We start from the raw sequence: 25,431 nt of genomic DNA, 5'->3' as shown, positions 1-25,431 counted from the left end.
ATCCATTTCCGCACCTTGGCTTCGGAACTCCAGTGGACCAATGAGCCCCTGGTCTGAGTCTTCCGGCGAGGGTTATCTGGAAGAACCAAGGATGAATTGGCAAGCAGGGACCTACCCAAGACCCTGGATGATCTCATATTCCTCGCCATTCGGATTGACCTGCGTCTTCAGCAGCGTTCCAGAGAGAGGCTTCTCAAGAAGCAATTTCCTCATCCAGCGTCTTCTTCACCGAAACCTCGGTTTCCGCTTTGTCTTGCTCCGGTCTTCGAGGATGAGCCCATGGAGCTTGACTGCGTAAAGGCGAAGAGGAATCAGCAGGAGGAGATTCTCACTAGGAATCCAGATCGTTATGTTGGACGCTCCACTTCCGGTCAATGCAGTTGAACTGAGAAGTCGGAAAAACTCTTCCGCCTAGGACAGGTAAAGGAGACCTCCCTTGGTGAGAATGAATCTTCTCTCTCGCTAAACATATCCATACAGGTGATCTTCAGGAAGGTGCGGTTCTACGAGACGGCCTATCTGGACTCTGGGTCTGGTGGAAATTTCATCCAGCAAGCTGTGGCCAGGCGGTTCGGGATTCCAATCGTTCCACTGCAGCGGTCCTGGCGCATTGCCTCCGTAGATGGTAGACCCTTGAAAGATGCCATTATCGGTATCACCGAAGAGGTGGAGCTTCTAATTGGGGCACTCCACAGAGAGAAAATCACCTTCTATGTGTTACCGAATCTTTCTCCACCATTCCTTCTAGGTCTTCCGTGGCTACGCCTCCATGAACCTGTCCTGGATTGGCGGTCTGGAGATGTCCTTCGATGGGGTCAGTCTTGCCATGAAAACTGCCTCAAACCAGTACGGCCTGGTTCTACCCCGTGGCCTCCTGCAGCTTTACCTGGGTTACCTTCTGAAGACACAAAAGAGAATAGTAAAACCAAAAACACTCAGTTTGAAAAAATGTTGCAGTAATCCGCAAGTGCTAGTAAAAGATGTAAAAAACAGGGTATTTGGTTGATACGTTTTTTGCAAAAAATGTATACTAAGCTGCTCTACCAATCTTCACGGTATACCCTTATCAGAGCAGTCCTAACTAATGTATGCAATCCCTATCTGATGTATTTAAAAACCTGATCATCTGTATATAACCTGTGTGAACAGGGTTCAGAGAGGAAAAATCCATGTGTGCATACAGGGTAGAACAGCTTTTGTGCAGATAGCCCAAGAGGAGTGGTGGAACTCCCCAGTCTTGTAGACACAAGAGAACAATTATGGAAACAGGAACACATGGGCTACTTGCACAGTGAACAAGTCTGTATGATCATGTTCACACACCACCAAGAAACCTGAAGACACAAAAGAGAATAGTAAAACCAAAAACACTCAGTTTGAAAAAATGTTGCAGTAATCCGCAAGTGCTAGTAAAAGATGTAAAAAACAGGGTATTTGGTTGATACGTTTTTTGCAAAAAATGTATACTAAGCTGCTCTACCAATCTTCACGGTATACCCTTATCAGAGCAGTCCTAACTAATGTATGCAATCCCTATCTGATGTATTTAAAAACCTGATCATCTGTATATAACCTGTGTGAACAGGGTTCAGAGAGGAAAAATCCATGTGTGCATACAGGGTAGAACAGCTTTTGTGCAGATAGCCCAAGAGGAGTGGTGGAACTCCCCAGTCTTGTAGACACAAGAGAACAATTATGGAAACAGGAACACATGGGCTACTTGCACAGTGAACAAGTCTGTATGATCATGTTCACACACCACCAAGAAACCTGAAGACACAAAAGAGAATAGTAAAACCAAAGACACTCAGTTTGAAAAAATGTTGCAGTAATCCGCAAGTGCTAGTAAAAGATGTAAAAAACAGGGTATTTGGTTGATACGTTTTTTGCAAAAAATGTATACTAAGCTGCTCTACCAATCTTCACGGTATACCCTTATCAGAGCAGTCCTAACTAATGTATGCAATCCCTATCTGATGTATTTAAAAACCTGATTATCTGTATATAACCTGTGTGAACAGGGTTCAGAGAGGAAAAATCCATGTGTGCATACAGGGTAGAACAGCTTTTGTGCAGATAGCCCAAGAGGAGTGGTGGAACTCCCCAGTCTTGTAGACACAAGAGAACAATTATGGAAACAGGAACACATGGGCTACTTGCACAGTGAACAAGTCTGTATGATCATGTTCACACACCACCAAGAAACCTGAAGACACAAAAGAGAATAGTAAAACCAAAAACACTCAGTTTGAAAAAATGTTGCAGTAATCTGCAACTGCTAGTAAAAGATGTAAAAAACAGGGTATTTGGTTGATACGTTTTTTGCAAAAAATGTATACTAAGCTGCTCTACCAATCTTCACGGTATACCCTTATCAGAGCAGTCCTAACTAATGTATGCAATCCCTATCTGATGTATTTAAAAACCTGATCATCTGTATATAACCTGTGTGAACAGGGTTCAGAGAGGAAAAATCCATGTGTGCATACAGGGTAGAACAGCTTTTGTGCAGATAGCCCAAGAGGAGTGGTGGAACTCCCCAGTCTTGTAGACACAAGAGAACAATTATGGAAACAGGAACACATGGGCTACTTGCACAGTGAACAAGTCTGTATGATCATGTTCACACACCACCAAGAAACCTGAAGACACAAAAGAGAATAGTAAAACCAAAGACACTCAGTTTGAAAAAATGTTGCAGTAATCCGCAAGTGCTAGTAAAAGATGTAAAAAACAGGGTATTTGGTTGATACGTTTTTTGCAAAAAATGTATACTAAGCTGCTCTACCAATCTTCACGGTATACCCTTATCAGAGCAGTCCTAACTAATGTATGCAATCCCTATCTGATGTATTTAAAAACCTGATTATCTGTATATAACCTGTGTGAACAGGGTTCAGAGAGGAAAAATCCATGTGTGCATACAGGGTAGAACAGCTTTTGTGCAGATAGCCCAAGAGGAGTGGTGGAACTCCCCAGTCTTGTAGACACAAGAGAACAATTATGGAAACAGGAACACATGGGCTACTTGCACAGTGAACAAGTCTGTATGATCATGTTCACACACCACCAAGAAACCTGAAGACACAAAAGAGAATAGTAAAACCAAAAACACTCAGTTTGAAAAAATGTTGCAGTAATCTGCAACTGCTAGTAAAAGATGTAAAAAACAGGGTATTTGGTTGATACGTTTTTTGCAAAAAATGTATACTAAGCTGCTCTACCAATCTTCACGGTATACCCTTATCAGAGCAGTCCTAACTAATGTATGCAATCCCTATCTGATGTATTTAAAAACCTGATCATCTGTATATAACCTGTTTGAACAGGGTTCAGAGAGGAAAAATCCATGTGTGCATACAGGGTAGAACAGCTTTTGTGCAGATAGCCCAAGAGGAGTGGTGGAACTCCCCAGTCTTGTAGACACAAGAGAACAATTATGGAAACAGGAACACATGGGCTACTTGCACAGTGAACAAGTCTGTATGATCATGTTCACACACCACCAAGAAACCTGAAGACACAAAAGAGAATAGTAAAACCAAAAACACTCAGTTTGAAAAAATGTTGCAGTAATCCGCAAGTGCTAGTAAAAGATGTAAAAAACAGGGTATTTGGTTGATACGTTTTTTGCAAAAAATGTATACTAAGCTGCTCTACCAATCTTCACGGTATACCCTTATCAGAGCAGTCCTAACTAATGTATGCAATCCCTATCTGATGTATTTAAAAACCTGATCATCTGTATATAACCTGTGTGAACAGGGTTCAGAGAGGAAAAATCCATGTGTGCATACAGGGTAGAACAGCTTTTGTGCAGATAGCCCAAGAGGAGTGGTGGAACTCCCCAGTCTTGTAGACACAAGAGAACAATTATGGAAACAGGAACACATGGGCTACTTGCACAGTGAACAAGTCTGTATGATCATGTTCACACACCACCAAGAAACCTGAAGACACAAAAGAGAATAGTAAAACCAAAAACACTCAGTTTGAAAAAATGTTGCAGTAATCCGCAAGTGCTAGTAAAAGATGTAAAAAACAGGGTATTTGGTTGATACGTTTTTTGCAAAAAATGTATACTAAGCTGCTCTACCAATCTTCACGGTATACCCTTATCAGAGCAGTCCTAACTAATGTATGCAATCCCTATCTGATGTATTTAAAAACCTGATCATCTGTATATAACCTGTGTGAACAGGGTTCAGAGAGGAAAAATCCATGTGTGCATACAGGGTAGAACAGCTTTTGTGCAGATAGCCCAAGAGGAGTGGTGGAACTCCCCAGTCTTGTAGACACAAGAGAACAATTATGGAAACAGGAACACATGGGCTACTTGCACAGTGAACAAGTGAACATGATCATACAGACTTGTTCACTGTGCAAGTAGCCCATGTGTTCCTGGGTTACCTTCTGCCTACTGGTCCTTCGAGGATGTATTCAACAAGAGGGAAGCCGAGACACTTCCGCCTCACAGGCCTTACGATTGCCCCATCGATCTAATCCCTGGATCTACTCCGCCTCGAGGTAGGATCTACCCTCTTTCTCCTACTGAGACTCAAGCCATGTCCGATTACATCAAGGAGAATTTGGCTCGAGGGTTTATCCAGAAGTCCTCCTCACCAGCTGGAGCTGGGTTTTTCATCGTCAAGAAGAAAGAGAGGTCTCTTTGCCCGTGTATCGACTACCGTGGTCTCAACCTAATAATGGTAAAGAACAGATACCCTCTTCCTTTAATTCCCGAGCTCTTTGATCAGCTTCGAGGTTCTAGGATTTTCACCAAGTTGGATCTCCGTGGGGCTTACAATCTCGTCAGGATACGATCCGGGGGTGAGTGGAAAACCGCCTTCAACACGCGAGATGGTCACTATGAATATCCGGTCATGCCTTTCGGGTTAAGCAATGCACCCGCCGTCTTCCAGGAGTTTGTCAATGACGTGTTCCGTGACCTGCTCTATGTTTGTGTAGTGATATATCTAGATGACATCCTGGTGTTTTCTCCCGACTTACCAACTCACAGGAGGAATGTTCGTCTCGTTCTCCAAAGATTGAGGGAGAATCGTCTCTAAGCGAAGTTTGAAAAATGTCTGTTTGAATGGAGGTCTTTACCCTTTCTTGGCTATATTATTTCCGATACAGGTCTGGAGATGGATACTGAGAAGGTCTCTGCCGTGATAAAGTGGCCCCAACCTGAGGGAATCAAGGCCTTTCAGCGGTTCCTAGGATTCGCCAACTACTATCGGCAATTAATTCCCCAATACTCTTCTCTGGTAAGACCACTCACTGCCCTGACTTGTAAAGGTGCCAAACCTAAGGATTGGACTCCTGAGGCCGAATCAGCTTTCGCCTCCCTCAAGCAAGCCTTCTCAACCGCACCAGCTCTTCATAGGCCTATGATCAACAAACAGTTTTTCCTGGAGGTGGACGCTTCGTCATCCGGAACTGGAGCAGTCCTCACACAAAAACTGCCTACCGGTAAGATGGTGACCTGTGGTTTCTTCTCCAAGGCATTTTCACCCTGTGAACGTAACTACTCAATTGGTGATAGAGAGTTACTAGCAATTAAGCTAGCCTTAGAGGAATGGCGATATCTGCTTGAAGGCGCAGTTCATCCAGTCATCATTTACACTGATCATAAGAATCTGTCCTATCTTCAGTCTGCTCAAAGACTCAATCCTCGCCAACCTCGTTGGTCATTATTCTTTGCTCGGTTCAATTTTTCTCTCCATTTCCGTCCTGCAGAGAAGAATATCAAAGCTGATGCGCTTTCCAGGTCCTTCTTGTCAGATGACCATGAAGAGGAGCTTCAGCATATCATTGAACCGTCCAAGATGATCACGGTGGCTCCAGTCAGGCTGTCGCTGCTCCCTCCCGGAAAGACCCTTGTAACTGAAAGAGACAAGAAGCGAGTTCTTCGCTGGGGTCATTATTCTAAGCTTGCCGGACACGCCAGTCAGAAGAAGACATTACAACTAATATCTCGACACTACTGGTGTTCCACCTTGCGCCAAGATGTTCTGAACTTTGTTGCAGCCTGTCCCTCCTGTGCTCGTAATAAAACACCCAAGAAACTGCCAGCCGGTCACCTCCTCCCGCTCCCGATTCCGTCTGCTCCCTGGCAACACATTGCCATGGATTTCATCACAGATCTGCCAGCATCATCCGGTTGAACAGTAATCTGGGTTGTTGTGGACCGGTTCTCCAAGTTGGGATATTTCACTCCACTGTCTGGTCTTCCTTCCACTCCTAAACTCACAGAGCTCTTCATTCAGCATGTCCTTCAGCTTCACGGACTTCCACTCCACATTGTTTCCGACAGAGGAGTCCAATTCATTTCCCGATTCTGGCGGTCCCTCTGTAAACTGTTGGATGTCACCCTGGACTTCTCCTCGGCCTATCACCCACAATCTAATGGACAAGTGGAGAGAGTGAATCAAGTCCTCACCAACTATCTGCGACACTTCGTGAATGGTCACCACAGTGACTGGGCTGACCTGCTGCCATGGGCCGAGTTTTCCTACAATAATCATGTCGGTGAGTCCTCTTCTAGCTCCCCATTTTTCATTGTTTATGGACAGCATCCTAAGATATCGACTCCATTGCCTCTTGCTTCCGGCAATCCTGCAGCTGAGTCCCTGGCCAAGGACTTTACAAAAGTCTGGACTGAGACAAGGACCTCACTGGAGCAGGCATCTGTTCGAACCAAGGAACATGCGGATAAGAGACATCTGGATCCTCCATCTTTCCAACCTGGAGATAAGGTATGGCTATTTTCAGGCACATCCGTCTTAAAGTCCCTTCTTATAAGCTGGCTCCTCGTTTCATCGGTCCCTTTGAAGTAATCCACCGGATCAACGATGTGTGCTATCGTTTGAAATTGCCTGTCTCCTTACGGATCCATAACTCCTTCCATGTATCCTTGCTGAAACCAGTTGTTCTCAGTCGCTTCACCCAGGATACAGGTAATTTTCCTTCTATCAGTTCTGAGGACGTCTATAAAGTGAAGGACATCCTGGCCATGAAGAAAAGAGGGGGCAGGTCACTCTTTCTGGCTGACTGGAAGGGATACGGTCCTGAAGAGAGATCCTGGGAGCCTGTGGAGAACATTAATGCCCCGGTTCTTCTTGGAAGGTTCCTGGCAGGTTTGAAGAAGGGGGGGCATAAGGGAGGGGGTACTGTCATGCCCTCAGCCGCAGATCCAGTCTCCGCTGCGCAGGGAGACCGGCACCTATTACACAGCTTTGCTCACCCTGTCCGTGGCTCCAGATGTTCAGCGGCTCCTTTCTCTGCTAAGAACATGCATCCTCTTGGCAGGTGTCCTGGAAATGCTCTTAGGAGCCACGCCCCACTTCCTGCACATACTTAAAACAGCAGGACACCTGTTCGCTATTAGGGCTGTCTGTGTCATGATGCTTTGTGCATAAAAAGCACCCTCCCCTTATGGGAGGTGCCTGGGCAACGTGTTCATTCTCTGGATAGTTGCCCCAGTGTCAGGCCACACTCTGCTGTGCTCTGCACCTTAATGATACCTTGGAGCTTCTGGGATTTTCTCCACCAGCAGGCCCAAGTATTCTACTGTGTTGCTAGTTTGTCAGTATGGGTCGTCCTCTGGTCCTGGTTTCGTGGCATTCAGGCCACCTGGTGGTGTGACGGGGGAATCCTTGTATAGGGGTACACCTAGCCCGGTGCTCCACTAAGTGGTACAGTGTTATGATCCAGAAGTTCTTTCCCTCTGACTCCGTTTTCCTTTTTGTTTTTACCTTGTTAATAAATATCTTTTGGTTAATGAGATCCACTCTCCTGTCTTTTGAGTATCGGGTATACAGCCGCCACTGCACCATCAGTGGTCTAGTGAGTCCACTATACCTTGTCCCACCCTGTGGGCGTTACATCTGCTATCTTGCACTGTATGAAATATATATACATATGTGTGTCACTGACAGCCAAGAAAACAGCGGATAATAGGAGCTGCCCCATAGATTAACATTGGGCCGAGTGCTATGCGTGTTTTTTTTTTTTTTTATCGCATTACACTTGTCCGTGTTATGGTTTAGTGTGACTCCGTCCTTAAGAGGAGACTTTGTGCAGCAGGCCTTCATGGTAAAATAGCTGCTAGGAAACCATGGCTAAGAAAAGGCAACAAGCAGAAGAGACTTGTTTGGGCTAAAGAACACAAGGAATGGATATTAGACCAGTGGAAATCTGTGCTTTGGTCTGACGAGTCCAAATTTGAGATCTTTGGTTCCAACCACCGTGTCTTTGTGCGACGCAGAAAAGGTGAACGGATGGACTCTACAAGCCTGGTTCCCACCATGAAGCATGGAGGAGGAGGTGTGGTGCTGTGGGGGTGCTTTGCTGGTGACACTGTTGGGGATTTATTCAAAATTGAAGGCATACTGATCCAGCATAGCTAACACAGCATCTTGCAGCGGCATGCTATTACATCTGGTTTGCATGTAGTTGGATCATCATTTATTTTTCAACAGGACAATGACCCCAAACACACCTCCAGGCTGTGTATTGGCTATTTGACCAAAAAGGAGAGTGATGGGGTGCTACGCTAGATGACATGGCCTCCACAGTCACCAGACCTGAACCCAATCGAGATGGTTTGGGGTGAGCTGGACCACAGAGTGAAGGCAAAAGGGCCAACAAGTGCTAAGCATCTCTGGGAACTCCTTCAAGATTGTTGCAAGACCATTCCTGGTGACTACCTCTTGAAGCAAGAGAATGCCAAGAGTGTGCAAAGCAGTCGTCAAAGCAATAGGTGGCTACTTTGAAGAACCTAGAAAATAAGACATAATTTCAGTTGTTTCACACTTTTTTGTGGAGTATATAATTCCACATGTGTTAATTCATAGTTTTGATGCTGTGATGCATTAGGGTGGAAAAAGTGGACCCTCTGGACTGCGGCAACGAACCCCTCACGGATGAGCTAACCAGATGGACCACCCCCTATACAGGGAGAGTTAGGGGCAGGCCCGTGAGGGACTATCGCCACGGGAGCTGGGGGACCAAGACGGAAAAAAGAACACTAGGCTGACGAGAGTGACAGAGGCTAGTGAAGTGGCAAGGACCCAACAGGAAACACAGGAGATGCAAGGACTCAGAGACTGGCAGGAGTACCACAGAGACACAGGAGCTGACAGGAACACCGCAGAGACACAGGAACCGGCAGGGTACTGCAGAGACACAGAGGCTGGCAGGTACAACGCAGGGACACAGAGACAGGCAGGAACACCGCAGAGACACAGGAACCGGCAGGGTACTGCAGAGGCTGGCAGGGACACAGGAACCGACAGGGTACTGCAGAGACGGAGAAAGAAACCCAAAGTCAGAGAGCATGGGATTGCACAGAGACCACGGGCAGCCAAGGGCACTAGAATGCACAAATGACCATAGGCACAGGAGAGAGGAAGAGGCGGGTATATGTAGCAGCACTGCACATTACCTCCGGGTGAGAGTCCTCCAGTATGATAGAGAGGACAGGGCAGGAAGTGCAGGAGGAAGACTAGAAGTGCGCACACGCAGAACTGAACCTGGCGTGCGCGCGCACCCGACGAGCAGCAGAGGACGGGAGTGAGCGCTGGAGGAGAGACGCAGCAGAGGAGCTGCGTCGGGACGCTGAGGATACATAAGTATGACAGGGCGCAGCAGGTGACAGATGCCTTCAGTGTGAATGTACAATTTTCATAGTCATGAAAATACAGAAATACCTTTAAATGAGAAGGTGTGTACAAACATTTGGTCTGTACTGTATGTAGTGTCAACGAAAGGTAATGTGCTCAGTAGGGAATTGAGAATATGAATAAGTCAATAATCAATAATTAATATTTAACAAAATCACATCTACTATATATTTTTTATATTTCTTTAGGATGTGTCGTAAATGTGGAAGATGGGAATAACCTTTTACTAATCTAGAAAATTGTCAAAAAAAATCAATTGCAGTATATTTCTCCAACAGATAGAACATAGGGACTATTTTGTCTTACATTTTCTTTTGCATGTTGTGATCAAAAAACTTTATTAACAGTTTCATTTCTTTATCTCTTAACAGGTTGGATGTAAAATTGCTGTTGTAATGTTCATTTATTTTTTGGCAACAAATTACTATTGGATTCTGGTGGAAGGACTTTATCTGCACAGTTTGATATTTGTAGCATTCTTTTCAGACACTAAATATTTGTGGGGCTTCACACTAATAGGCTGGGGTAAGTTACTTCTACTGTTCATGGTTTGACATTTATTGAATGTGGCATAAAACTGTTCTCTGTGTATTGCTCCATTTTATGTCCGTGTGTTCATGATTTATTTTGCTTGCTGTTTTCCAGTGTTTGCCATTTCTTCTAAAGGTGATGAAAAAAATATTAGCTCATTAATGACCAGGCATCAAGAGCCAATTTTTCGTCATCTTTGCCTTTTTGCTTTTCAGTGGCCATATTTTTTCACTAATATAACTGACGGAGGCTTTGTTTTATGCACAACATATTAAATTATTTTTAGCACAGGTTTGGGGTATTAGGATATTGTGTAGTTTTTACATTTTTTTCGCACAGCAAATATCGAAAAATGATTTTGGTTCGGTTTTCTTTTTTTTTCTGTTGAAATAGTGATTAAACATTTTCTTCATATTATTAACTTATTTTAGATACCAAAGATCTCATTCTGTTGTCAGTAGTGTTGAGCATTCTGATACCGCAAGTATCGGGTATCGGCCAATATTTGCGGTATCGGAATTACGATACCGAGTTCCGATGCTTTCTGTATATCGGATACCGAAATCGGAAGTTCCCATAATATAAAGAGCCAGAATTCAGCCAATGAGGAATGATTAGGAGTGTGGGCACATCCTGTTCTGCATGGTAGGCATGCAACTACTGGCATGGCTGTGATTGGCTGCTGGAATGATGTCATGATGCACTATAAAAGTCGCCACCACCATTTTAGGTTCACTATGCTGTGAATTCAGAGATAGCGATTTGCTTCATTGTGCTTTACCCAGGCTAATTTAGCAACCGCTGTGTGAGAACCTTGTTTTTGCCTTGCAGCACTGTTCACAGCTGTCTGCAAGGTCTCTGTGTGAGTGCAGCTCAGGCTGTTGTCTGTTCTAGAGCCACTGCAGGTTGTAGTCAGCTCAGCGTGCGTCACTGCCTCATACTGTTCAATTGTCATTTTTTGCATTAGTTCTGCCTGCAGCACATTTTGCCTGTTTTTCTCCTATTAGTGGGATTCCATCCGTATCCTGCTAGATTGTGGAAAAACACTATATAGGATAACATAGAGGAGCTTTTTTTGGCCTTGCAGCGCTGATCACGGCTGTCTGCACGGTCTATGTGTGAGTGCAGCTCACCATGTAGTCTGTTCTGCCACCGCAGCCGGTGGTAGTCAGCTCAGGGTGCGTCACTGCCTCATATTGTTCCGTTGTTCTTTTTTCAGATAGTGCTGCCTGCTGCACATTTTTTTCAAATTTATCCTATTAGTGTCTGCACGGTCTGTGTGTGAGTGCAGCTCACACTGTATTCTGTTGTGTGAAAAAAACACTAAGTTAATAAAGTTCACCAAACACTCCACTTTACAGTTGTGTAGGCAACATTACCCCATATTGAAGTCTAGTCCACACTTTAGAAAATTAGTGTTTCTTATACCTGTTAGGAGCTGTTCAGGAATAAGCACACTAAGCCCTTAGTACTTTTCTGCCTATCTTTATCAGTCTACCAAGATGAAGAAGGCAGGGAGTAAGGCTCGTGGTCATGGGCGTGGAGCAGGGAGAGGACGTGAGGATTCTGTGCCTGCTGAGGGCACCAGTGACTCATCATCCCCCAGGTTCAGCAGGGAACAGTCCTTGACCCATCATGGCGTGAGGTACAGGAAGGTGGTGGGAGCAACTCTGAGGAAGAGATTCCCCGACCAGCCCAAAGAGGGAGAGGGAGGGGGAAGACTGTGTTGCCTGTAGCCTCCACTTCGGCACTCATTAGGAGCATGCCTCTTCCAAAAGCTAAAACGGGTGCTCCCAAGACTTGCAGTGCCTGGTCCTTTTTTGACACAGTTGCAGATGACATTTGCTTTGTCAAATGCAAGCTGTGTCATCAGAAAGTCCAAAGAGGGAAAAGTACCACAAATATGTGGAAACATGTGCGGACCAAGCACGTGGTGGAGTTACAAAATCACACTGAAGACCTAGGCCAACCTATAGCGGCACCTACCACCTCTTCAGCTCGTGTTGTAGCCTCTTCCTCCAGCTCACACTCAGCTGGTTCGGCTTCCTCACAGGATCGCCATGGAAGAACCGCTGGCACTGTTGTCTAGAGATCCAGTGTAATTCCACCCACAGCACCACATTCCCAGTCATTTTCACACTTCCAGCCCAGTCTACAGCCATCGGTAGCACAGGCATGGGAGAAAAGGCTTCCATTCTCGGCAAACCACCCCCGAGCACAGGCTCTGAATGCTGGCATTGCAAAACTACTGTCCTTTGAAATGCTCTCATTCAGGCTCGTGGAGACAAACACCTTCCGTAACCTAATGGCATTGGCAGTCCCACAATACAACGCGCCCAGCCACTTTTATTTCAGCAGGCAAGCCGTTCCTACCCTGCAAAAGCATGTGGAGGGAAACATTAAACATGCGCTACTAAACGCCGTCAGTTGCAAGGTCCACCTCACAACCGCTGCGTGGACATGTCACCATGGACAATGGCCGAAATCTGGTGGAAGCTCTGGCCCTAGGTAAGCTCACTCATATCCCATGTCTAGCACATGTGCTCAACTTGGTCGTGCAGAGTTTTTTAACCCCTTCATGACCCAGCCTATTTTGACCTTAAAGACCTTGCCGTTTTTTGCAATTCTGACCAGTGTCCCTTTATGAGGTAATAACTCAGGAACGCTTCAACGGATCCTAGCGGTTCTGAGATTGTTTTTTCGTGACATATTGGGCTTCATGTTAGTGGTAAATTTAGGTCAATAAATTCTGCGTTTATTTGTGATAAAAACGGAAATTTGGCGAAAATTTTGAAAATTTCGCAATTTTCACATTTTGAATTTTTATTCTGTTAAACCAGAGAGATATATGACACAAAATAGTTAATAAATAACATTTCCCACATGTTTACTTTACATCAGCACAATTTTGGAAACAAAATTTTTTTTTGTTAGGAAGTTATAAGGGTTAAAATTTGACCAGCGATTTGTAATTTTTACAACGAAATTTACAAAACCATTTTTTTTAGGGACCACCTCACATTTGAAGTCAGTTTGAGGGGTCTATATGGCTGAAAATACCCAAAAGTGACACCATTCTAAAAACTGCACCCCTCAAGGTACTCAAAAACACATTCAAGAAGTTTATTAACCCTTCAGGTGCTTCACAGCAGCAGAAGCAACAAGGAAGGAAAAAATGAACATTTAACTTTTTAGTCACAAAAATTATCTTTTAGCAACAATTTTTTTATTTTCCCAATGGTAAAAGGAGAAACTGAACCACGAAAGTTGTTGTCCAATTTGTCCTGAGTACGCTGATACCTCATATGTGGGGGTAAACCACTGTTTGGGCGCACGGCAGGGCTTGGAAGGGAAGGAGCGCCATTTGACTTTTTGAATCAAAAATTGGCTCCACTCTTTAGCGGACACCATGTCACGTTTGGAGAGCCCCCGTGTGCCTAAAAATTGGAGATCCCCCACAAGTGACCCCATTTTGGAAACTAGACGCCCCAAGGAACTTATCTAGATGCATAGTGAGCACTTTGAACCCCCAGGTGCTTCACAAATTAATCCGTAAAAATGAAAAAGTACTTTTTTTTCACAAAAAAATTCTTTTAGCCTCAATTTTTTCATTTTCACATGGGCAACAGGATAAAATGGATCCTAAAATGTGTTGGGCAATTTCTCCTGAGTACACCAATACCTCACATGTGGGGGTAAACCACTGTTTGGGCACATGGTAAGGCTTGGAAGGGAAGAAGCGCCATTTGACTTTTTGAATGAAAAATTATTTCCATCGTTAGCGGACACCATGTCGCGTTTGGAGAGCTCCTGTGTGCCTAAACATTGGCGCTCCCCCACAAGTGACCCCATTTTGGAAACTAGACCCCCCAAGGAACTTATTTAGATGCCTAGTGAGCACTTTAAACCCTCAGGTGCTTCACAAATTGATCTGTAAAAATGAAAAAGTACTTTTTTTTCACAAAAAAATTCTTTTCGCCTCAATTTTTTCATTTTCACATGGGCAGTAGGGTAAAATGGATCATAAAATTTGTTGGGCAATTTCTCCCGAGTACGTCGATACCTCATATGTGGGGGTAAACCACTGTTTGGCCACTCGGCAGGGCTCGGAAGGGAAGGCGCGCCATTTGACTTTTTGAATGGAAAATTAGCTCCAATTGTTAGCGGACACCATGTCGCGTTTGGAGAGCCCCTGTGTGCCTAAACATTGGAGCTCCCCCACAAGTGACCCCATTTTGGAAACTAGACCCCCCAAGGAACTTATCTAGATGCATATTGAGCACTTTAAACCCCCAGGTGCTTCACAGAAGTTTATAACGCAGAGCCATGAAAATAAAAAATAATTTTTCTTTCCTCAAAAATGATTTTTTAGCCTGGAATTTCCTATTTTGCCAAGGATAATAGGAGAAATTGGACCCCAAATATTGTTGTCCTGTTTGTCCTGAGTACGCAGATACCCCATATGTGGGGGTAAACCACTGTTTGGGCGCACGGCAGGGCTCGGAAGGGATGGCACGCCATTTGGCTTTTTAAATAGAAAATTAGCTTCAATCATTAGCGGACACCATGTCACGTTTGGAGAGCCCCTGTGTGCCTAAACATTGGAGATCCCCCAGAAATGACACCATTTTGGAAACTAGACCCCCAAAGGAACTAATCTAGATGTGTGGTGAGGACTTTGAACCCCCAAGTGCTTCACAGAAGTTTATAACGCAGAGCCATGAAAAAAAAAAAAATTATTTTCTCAAAAATGATCTTTTAGCCTGCAATTTTTTATTTTCCCAAGGGTAACAGGAGAAATTTGACCCCAAAAGTTGTTGTCCAGTTTCTCCTGAGTACGATGATACCCCATATGTGGGGGTAAATCACTGTTTGGGCACATGCCGGGGCTCGGAAGTGAAGTAGTGACGTTTTGAAATGCAGACTTTGATGGAATGCTCTGTGGGCGTCACGTTGCGTTTGCAGAGCCCCTGATGTGCCTTAACAGTAGAAACCCCCCACAAGTGACCGCATTTTGGAAACTAGACCCCGAAAGGAACTTATCTAGATGTGTGGTGAGCACTTTGAACCCCCAAACGCTTCATAGAAGTTTATAATGCAGAGCCGTGAAAATAATAAATACGTTTTCTTTCCTCAAAAATAATTATTTAGCCCAGAATTTTTTAATTTTCCCAAGGGTAACAGGAGAAATTTGACCCCAATATTTGTTGTCCAGTTTCTCCTGAGTACGGTGATACCCCATATGTGGGCGTAAACTACTGTTTGGGCACATGCGGGGGCTTGGAATTGAAGTAGTGACGTTTTGAAATGCAGACTTTGATGGAATGCTCTGCGGGCGTCACGTTGCGTTTGCAGAGCCCCTGATGTTCCTAAACAGTAGAAACCCCCCACAAGTGACCCCATTTTGGAAACTAGACCCCGAAAGGAACTTATCTAGATGTGTGGTGAGCACTTTGAACCCCCAAGTGCTTCATAGAAGTTTATAATGCAGAGCCGTGAAAATAATAAATACGTTTTCTTTCCTCAAAAATAATTATTTAGCCCAGAATTTTTTATTTTCCCAAGGGTTACAGGAGAAATTGGACCCCAAAAGTTGTTGTCCAGTTTCTCCTGAGTACGCTGATACCCCATGAGTGGGGGTAAACCACTGTTTGGGCACATGTCGGGGCTCAGAATGGAAGTAGTGACTTTTGAAATGCAGACTTTGATGGAATGGTCTGCGGGTGTCACGTTGCGTTTGCAGAGCCCCTGGTGTGCCTAAACAGTAGAAACCCCCACAAGTGACCCCATTTTAGAAATTAGACCCCCCAAGGAACTTATCTAGATATGTGGTGAGCACTTTGAACCCCCAAGTGCTTCACAGACGCAGAGCCGTGAAAATAAAAAATCATTTTTCTTTCCTCAAAAATTATGTTTTAGCAAGCATTTTTTTTGATTCACAAGGGTAACAGGAGAAATTGGACCCCAGTAATTGTTGCGCAGTTTGTCCTGAGTATGCTGGTACCCCATATGTGGGGGTAAACCACTGTTTGGGCACACGTCAGGGCTCGGAAGTGAGGGAGCACCATTTGACTTTTTGAATACGAGATTGGCTGGACTCAATGGTGGCGCCATGTTGCGTTTGGAGACCCCTGATGTGCCTAAACAGTGGTAACCCCTCAATTCTACCTCCAACACTAACCCCAACACACCCCTAACCCTAATCCCAACTGTAGCCATAACCCTTATCACAACCCTAACCCCAACACACCCCTAACCACAACCCTAACCCCAACACACCCCTAACCATAACCACAACCCTAATTCCAACCCTAACCCTAAGGCTATGTGCCCACGTTGCGGATTCGTGTGAGATATTTTCGCACCATTTTTGAAAAATCCGCGGGTAAAAGGCACTGCGTTTTACCTGCGGATTTTCCGCGGATTTCCAGTGTTTTTTGTGCGGATTTCACCTGCGGATTCCTATTGAGGAACAGGTGTAATTCGCTGCGGAATCCGCACATAGAATTGACATGCTGCGGAAAATACAACGCAGCGTTTCCGCGCGGTATTTTCCGCACCATGGGCACAGCGGATTTGGTTTTTCATATGTTTACATGGTACTGTAAACCTGATTGAACACTGCTGCGAATCCGCAGCGGCCAATCCGCACCGTGTGCACATGGCCTAATTCTAAAGGTATGTGCACACGCTGCGGAAAACGCTGCGGATCCGCAGCAGTTTCCCATGAGTTTACAGTTCAATGTAAACCTACGGGAAACAAAAATCGCTGTACACATGCTGCGGAAAAACTGCACGGAAACGCAGCGGTTTACATTCCGCAGCATGTCACGTCTTTGTGTGGATTCCGCAGCGGTTTTACAACTGCTCAAATAGAAAATCGAAGTTGTAAAACCGCAGTGAAATGCGCAGAAAAACCGCGGTAAATCCGCCATAAATCCGCAGCGGTTTAGCACTGCGGATTTATCAAATCCGCAGCGGAAAAATCCGCAGAGGACCAGAATACGTGTGCACATACCGAAACCCTAACCCTAACCCTACCCCTAACCCTACCCCTAACCCTACCCCTAACCCTACCCCTACCCCTAACCCTACCCCTAACCCTAACCCTACCCCTACCCCTAACCCTAACCCTAACCCTACCCCTAACCCTACCTCTAACCCTAACCCTAACCCTATTCTAACATTAGTGGAAAAAAAAAATTTCTTTATTTTTTTATTGTCCCTACCTATGGGGGTGACAAAGGGGGGGGGGGTCATTTATTATTTTTTTTATTTTGATCACTGAGATATAATCTATCTCAGTGATCAAAATGCACTTTGGAACGAATCTGCCGGCCGGCAGATTCGGCGGGCGCACTGCGCATGCGCCCGCCATTTTGGAAGATGGCGGCGCCCAGGGAGAAGACGGACGGGACCCCGGCTGGATCGGTAAGTATGATGGGGTGGGGGGGGACCACGGGGGGGGATCGGAGCACGGGGGGGGGAATCGGAGTGCGGGAGGGGTGGAACGGAGCACGGGGGGGTGGAACGGAGCACGGGGGGGCTGGAATGGAGCACGGGGGGGTGGAACGGAGCACCGGGGGGGTGGATCGGAGTGCAGGGGGGGTGATTGGAGCACGGGGGGGTGATTGGAGCACGGGGGGAGCGGACAAGAGCACGGGGGGGAGCGGAGCACTGGACGGAGGGGAGCCGGAGCAGTGTACCGGCCAGATCGGAGGGCTGGGGGGGCGATCGGTGGGGTGGGGTGGGGGCACACTAGTATTTCCAGCCATGGCCGATGATATTTCAGCATCGGCCATGGCTGGATTGTAATATTTCACCCGTTATAATAGGTGAAATATTACAAATCGCTCTGATTGGCAGTTTCACTTTCAACAGCCAATCAGAGCGATCGTAGCCACGAGGGGGTGAAGCCACCCCCCCTGGGTTAAACTACCACTCCCCCTGTCCCTGCAGATCGGGTGAAATGGGAGTTAACCCTTTCATCCGATCTGCAGGGACGCGATCTTTCCATGACGCCGCATAGGCGTCATGGGTCGGAATGGCACCGACTTTCATGACGCCTACGTGGCGTCATGGGTCGGGAAGGGGTTAAGGGACTATCCGGATCTTGATGCACTGCTGCACAAGGTCCGCCTAGAGTGCGCTCACTTGCGGCGTTCCAGCATGGCAAGATCGCACCTTGCAGTTCTGCAGCGGTGATTCCGCCGTCCAGAACATTGCATCATATATGACCTACCCACCAGATGGAATTCAACATTACATATGTTGGAGCGGTTGTGTGAGCAGCAGCCAGCAGTAATGGAGCACCAGCTGCATCAGGCGCAAAGAAATCGCACTGCGCGCCGTTCAGACTTCACAACCACTGAGTGGGCCACTATGAAGGACATCTGCCAGGTTTTGCGTGCCTTAGATGATTCCACGCAGATGGCGAGTGCAGATGATGCACTAGTCAGCATGACTGTCCTCCTTATCTGCCTGCTTGAAAGAACACTGCAAGCGCTAAGGGATGAGGTTATGGAAGAGGTGGAGGATGAGGAGTCACAAATGCCATCTGCTTCTGGACAGTGTGCGCGACGTGGTTTCTCACAAAGGTCTAGGCACGGGACACTTTGTGAGGAGGATGAGGAGGAGTCAATGGAAAAGGAAGACTTCTTTACAGAGGAGGGAGTTACACAATGCTCCAGTAGTCAGTATGTAGAGCGAGGGTGGGGTGATGCAGAGCAGGCAGAGATCACGCCTCAAGCAGGGGACAGCATTTATTGACCAGTTGGCAGTCTGCAGTACATGGTTGATTTCATGCTGCAGTGCCTGAGAAACGACCACAGCATCGCCCACATTCTCAACACAGCTGATTATTGGGTGTACACCCTCCTAGATCCGTGCTACCGGGACAACTTACAAAGACCTCATAACACCGTTCAACCAAGAGCATAAAATGCGGGAGTACCAAGACACACTGGTGCATTCCATCATCTTCTCCAGTCCAACTGAGAGCAGTGCTGCTAGCGCTTTACAAAGCAGCTCAGTGCGTTGAGGCAGTGGAGGAAGCTCAGCACAAACAGGGAGCAGAAGCAGTGCATCAACACAAGGCAAGACCAGTATGGCCCAACTGTGGCAAACATTTGTGTGCCCGCCACAAATGTCTACAACATCAGACGGCTCCAGTCAGCAGAAGGCAACGTTTCCGTCAGATGGTGACAGACTACATGTTTTGCCCTCTCAGTGTACTCCGAGATGGCTCTTCCCCCTTCAAATTTTGGGTCTCTAAGATGGATACATGGCCAGAGCTTAACCAGTATGAATTGGAGGTGCTGGCTTGCTCTGCTGCTAGTGTATTATTGGAATGTGTCTTTAGTGCCACAGGTGGTGTACTAACAGACCGTCGCATGCGACTATCCTCCGATAATGTTGACCGGCTTACTTTTCTGAAAATGAACAAGGCCTGGATCTCGCAGTAATTTGCCAATCCTCTTCCAGATTAAATACTTGGTTGGCAACAGTATCCAGGTCTCCTGTTGTGTTCATGTTTCTACCACCTGAAATGTAATCCCTGGGCTCCAACACCGCCAATTGCTGCTCAGAAGTCCCATCTGCACAGTTAACACATGACCCAGTGTTATTGGGTTTCAGTAATGTCAGCTGATCCCTTGCTGTGTATCCGGCAATTGCTCCTGCTTCCTCCACACTTAGACTACTACAGAAATTAAAGGGATCCTCTCCCCCCCAGGCGTTTGTAACTGAATAAGCCACCTTGTGCAGCACAAATGCTGCACCAGGAAAAGGTGACTCTTACTTTTGCTCCTTGCACACGCTGAACTTAACACTTTTAAAATATGTGCCCCCTCATACCGTGAAACCGTCCCCGAGTTGGGACTTTCCTTCATAATGAGACGCAGCACAGCCGTCATTCATACTACCTTGGCGCTTGGTGCCGCCCCCTCAGCATTGGTTGAATCTGTCCCGGGGCCTGCACTGTTATGCTAAACCTTGGGCATGCGCAGTTAGCGCTGCCCGTCTTCTGACATCATTTGATGTCAGTTTGACTGCTCCTGTGCGGTTGCGCTGCTCGAGATCCTGCCCCGCAATGTCTTCTGATTTATTCATACTGCGGGGCTAGGATTCAGGCCATGCACTGTGCATATCTTGTCTGTTACTCATCTCCGTCCACCTTCTTCACACTGTGCGCCATCAGCTAATCCCTAATCACATGCCACGGCCATGACGCCGCACAGTCTGAAGAAGGCGGAAGGAGATGAGTGAGAGGCAAAGATATGCACTGTGCATGCCCATGAATCCCAACCCCGCAGTATGAATAAATCAGAAGGCACTGCGGGACGTGATCTCGGGCAGCGCGTCCGCAAAGGTGCAGTCAGCCTGACACCAAATGATGTTAGAAGCCAGGCAGCGCTAACTGCTCATGCCCAAGATTTAACATAATAGCGCTGGCTCCGGGACAGATTCAAACAATGTTGAGGAGGCGGCGCCCGACGCCAAGTGGGTATGAATGCCAGCTGTGCTGCGTCTCATTCCGAAGGAAAGCCACACCTCCGGGATGGTTTCACGGTATGAGGGGACACATTTTATAAGTGCTTAGGTCAGCGTGTGCAAGGAGCAGAACTAAAAGAGCCACCTTTTCCTTGTGCAGCATTATTGCTGCACAAGTGGCTCTTTCAGTTACTAATGCCTAGGGGGGTTAAACATTCCCATTCAAATTGCTCCAATTAGGCCTCGGCCAACACTCTGCTTCTCCTGGATTCCCTGGGCTCCAACACCGCCAGTTGGTGCTCGGAAGTGCTGTCTGCCCAGAGAAAAACACTCGCTCATGTGTTAGTGGGGTTCAGTAACATCAGCTGTTCCCCTGCTGTCTATCCGGCAATGTGTCCTGCGACCGCCACGCTGACACTACAACAGATATTAAAGTGGCTCCAATTTGGCCTCGGCCTACACCCTGATTGACCCTGGGCTCCAAAACCGCCAGTTGGTGCTCGGAAGTGCTGTCTGCACAGAGAAAAACACTCGCTCCTGTGTTAGTGGGGTTCAGTAACATCAGTTGCTCCCCTGCTGTGTATCCAGCAATGTGTCCTGCGACCGCTCCGCTGACACTACAACATAGTTACATAGTTATTAAGGTTGAAGGAAGACTATAAGTCCATCTAGTTCAAATCATAGCCTAACCTAACATGCCCTAACATGTTGATCCAGAGGAAGGCAAAAAAAAAAAATGTGGCAAAGAGTAAGCTCCACATTGGGGAAAAACATTCCTTCCCGACTCCACATATGGCAATCAGACTAGTTCCCTGGATCAACGCCCTATCGAGGAATCTAGTGTATATACCCTGTAACATTATACTTTTCCAGAAAGGTATCCAGTCTTCTCTTAAATTTAAGTAATGAATCACTCATTACAACATCATACGGCAGTGAGTTCCATAGTCTCACTGCTCTTACAGTAAAGAATCTGCGTCTGGTATTATGCCTAAACCTTCTTTCCTCCAGACGTAGAGGATGCCCCCTTGTCCCTGTTTCAGGTCTATGATTAAAAAGATCATCAGAAAGGTCTTTGTACTGTCCCCTCATATATTTATACATTAAAATAAGATCACCCCTTAGTCTTCGTTTTTCCAAACTAAATAGCCCCAAGTGTAATAACCTATCTTGGTATTGCAGACCCTCCAGTCCTCTAATAACCTTGGTTGCTCTTCTCTGCACCCGCTCTAGTTCAGCTATGTCTTTCTTATACACCGGAGACCAGAACTGTGCACAGTATTCTAAGTGTGGTCGAACTAGTGACTTGTATAGAGGTAAAATTATGTTCTCCTCATGAGCATCTATGCCTCTTTTAATGCATCCCATTATTTTATTTGCCTTTGTAGCAGCTGCCTGACACTGGCCACTGAATATGAGTTTGTCATCCACCCATACACCCAGGTCTTTTTCATTGACGGTTTTGCCAAGAGTTTTAGAATTAAGCACATAATTATACATCTTATTACTTCTACCCAAGTGCATGACCTTGCATTTATCCCCATTAAAGCTCATTTACCATTTATCAGCCCAAGCTTCTAGTTTACATAAATCATCCTGTAATATAAAACTGGCTCCAATTTGGCCTTGGCCTACACCCTGATTGACCCTGGGCTCCAACACCGCCAGATGGTGCTCGGAGGTGCTGTCTGCACAGAGAAAAACACTTGCTCATGTGTTAGTGGGGTTCAGTAATGTCAGCTGCTCCCCAGCTGTGTGTGTGGCAATAACTCAAGTCTGCTCCTCCTGCTGTCCCTGGGCTCCAACACCGCCAGTTGCTGCCTGGAAGTGCTGTCTGCACAGTCAACAGTTGCTCCTCTGTTATTGGGTTCAGTAACGTCAGCTGCTCCCCTGCTGTGTGCGCGGCAATGTGTCCTGTGACCACCACGCTGACACAACAACAGATATTAAACTGCCTCAAGTGCAGGCTTCGGCCTACACACTGCTCCTCCTGCTGTCCCTGGGCTCCAACACCACCAGTTGCTGCCCGGAAGTGCTGTCTGCACAGTCAACAGTTGCTCCTCTGTTATTGGGGTTCAGTAATGCCAGCTGCTTCCCTGCCTTGTGTGCGGCAATGTGTCCTGCAACCACCACGCTGACACAACAACATATATTAAACTGCCTTGAGTGCAGGCTTCGGCCTATACTCTGCTCCTCCTGCTGTCCCTGGGCTCCAACACTGCCAGTTGCTGCCCGGAAGTGCTGTCTGCACAGTCAACACTTGCTGCCGTGTTATTGGGTTTCGGTAACGTCAGCTGATCCCCAGCTGTGTGTGTGGCAATTTGTCCTGCGACCGCCATGCTGACACAACAACAGATAATAAACTGCCTCGAGTGCATGTTTCGGCCTACACTCTGCTCCTCCTGCTGTCCCTGGGCTCCAACACCACCAGTTGCTGCCCAGGAATGCAGTCTGCACAGTCAACAGTTGCTCCTCTGTTATTGGGTTTCAGTAACGCCAGCTTCTCCCCAGCAGTGTGTGCGGCAATAACTCAAGTCTGCTCCTCCTGCTGTCCGTGGGCTCCATCACCACCAGTTGCTGCCTGGAAGTGCTGTCTGCACAGTCAACACTTGCTGCCGTGTTATTGGGTTTCAGTAACATCAGCTGATCCCCAGCTGTGTGTGCGGCAATAACTCAAGTCTGCTCCTCCTGCTGTCCCTGGGCTCCAACACCACCAGTTGCTGCCTGAAAGTGCTCACTGCACAGTCAACAGTTGCTCCTCTGTTATTGGAGTTCAGAAACGTCAGCTGCTCCCCTGCTGTGTGTGCAGCAATGTGTCATGCAACCGCCATGCTAACACAACAACAGATATTAAACTGCCTCGAGTGCATGCTTCGGCCTACACTCTGCTCCTCCTGCTGTCCCTGGGCTCCAACACAGCCAGTTACTGTCCGGAAGTGCCGTTTGCACAGTCAACACTTGCTGCCGTGTTATTGGGGTACAGTAACATCAGCTGCTCCCCTGCTGTGTATCCGGCAATGTGTCCTGCGACCTCCACGCTGACACTAAAACAGACATTAAAGGGAACCTGTCCTCCTCAGGCGTTTGTAACTTAAAGAGCCACTTGTGCAGCACTAATCCTGCATTTGGACAAGGTGGCTCTTTTAGTTCTGCTCCTTGCACATGCTGAACTAAACACTAATAAAATGTGTCCCCTCATACCCTCAAACCATTTTGGAGGTGGGACTTTCCTTCTTAATGAGACGCAGCACAACCATCATTCATAACCCCTTGGCGCCGGGCGCCGCCTCCTCGGCGTTGTTTGAATCTGTCCCGTAGCCTGCGCTGTTATGTTAAACATTGTCTTTTGACATCATTTGGTGTCAGGCTGACTGCGCCTGTGTGGTCGCGCTGCCAGAGATCCCGCCTCACAATGTCTTTGGATTTAATCACACTGTGGGGCTGGGATTCATGGGCCGTGGCATACGATTTTGGGATCAGCTGATGCGGCACAGTCTGAAGAAGGTGGAAGGAGATGAGTGAGAGGCGAAGATATGCACTGCGCATGCCCATGAATCCCAGGCCCGCAGTGTGAAGAAATCAGAAGATCTCTGGCAAGGCAGCCGCACAGGCGCAGCCAGTCTGACAACAAATATTTTCTGAAGACGGGTAGCGCTAACTGCACATGGCCAAGGGATAGCATAACAGCGCAGGCTCCGGGACAAATTCAAACAATGCTGAGGAGGCGGCGCACGGCGCCAAGGGGGTGTAAATGACGGCTGTGGTGCATCTTATTAAGAAGAAAAGTCCTGCCTTCGGGACGGTTTCAGGATATGAGGGGACACATTTTATAAGTGTTAAGTTCAGCGTGTGCAAGGAGCATAATTAAAAGAGCCACCTTTTACTTGCGCAGCATTAGTGCTGCACAAGGTGGATCTTTTAGTTGCAAACACCTGGGGGAGGTTCCCTTTCAACTTGCTCCATTTAGGCTTCAGCCTATACTCTGCTTCTCCTGCATTCCCTGGGCTCTAAGGGTACATTCACATTTGCGCCTTTCGACGCAGCGTCGGTGACGCATATCGACGCATGCGTCATGCGCCCCTATCTTTAACATTGGGGATGCATGGGCGTGCGTTTGTATGCGTTTTCGTGCATTTTACGACGCATGCGTCGTTTTGCCACACCTGTCGGGGCGCGGCTGATGCTACATGTTGCATTTTTGTAGCATCATAATTTTTTTTTAAATGCGTCGTTGCGTCGTGAAAAATCCCATAGAAAACAATTGACGACGCAAGCGATGCAAGTACTTGTGTTGCAGTGCGCTGTGCGACGCATGCGTCGTTAAATAAAAAAACAAGATAAAGTGTCTAGACGGTGTCTAGACGGTGACAAAACAACCCATATACAGGTCCTTCTCAAAAAATTAGCATATAGTGTTAAATTTCATTATTTACCATAATGTAATGATTACAATTAAACTTTCATATATTATAGATTCATTATCCACCAACTGAAATTTGTCAGGTCTTTTATTGTTTTAATACTGATGATTTTGGCATACAACTCCTGATAACCCAAAAAACCTGTCTCAATAAATTAGCATATCAAGAAAAGGTTCTCTAAACGACCTATTACCCTAATCTTCTGAATCAACTAATTAACTCTAAACACATGCAAAAAATACCTGAGGCTTTTATAAACTCCCTGCCTGGTTCATTACTCAAAACCCCCATCATGGGTA

The 25,431-nt window shown here is 46.5% G+C and overlaps 1 protein-coding gene across 1 annotated transcript in view; it reads left to right on the top strand.

The window, feature by feature from the left end:
• PTH2R (parathyroid hormone 2 receptor) overlaps positions 1-25,431 on the top strand; it is a 1,239,906-nt gene that overhangs the window by 676,184 nt on the left and 538,291 nt on the right. Inside the window, exon 7 of the mRNA XM_069733763.1 lies at positions 10,061-10,214. Within this exon, the coding sequence (XP_069589864.1) occupies positions 10,061-10,214 (154 nt within the window). The remainder of the gene's footprint in view (positions 1-10,060; positions 10,215-25,431) is intronic.

This window comes from Ranitomeya imitator, chromosome 7, assembly GCF_032444005.1.
Source record: "Ranitomeya imitator isolate aRanImi1 chromosome 7, aRanImi1.pri, whole genome shotgun sequence".
In the NCBI taxonomy this organism is placed as follows: Eukaryota; Metazoa; Chordata; class Amphibia; order Anura; family Dendrobatidae; genus Ranitomeya; species Ranitomeya imitator.
This window is presented reverse-complemented; position numbering and strand designations above follow the sequence as displayed.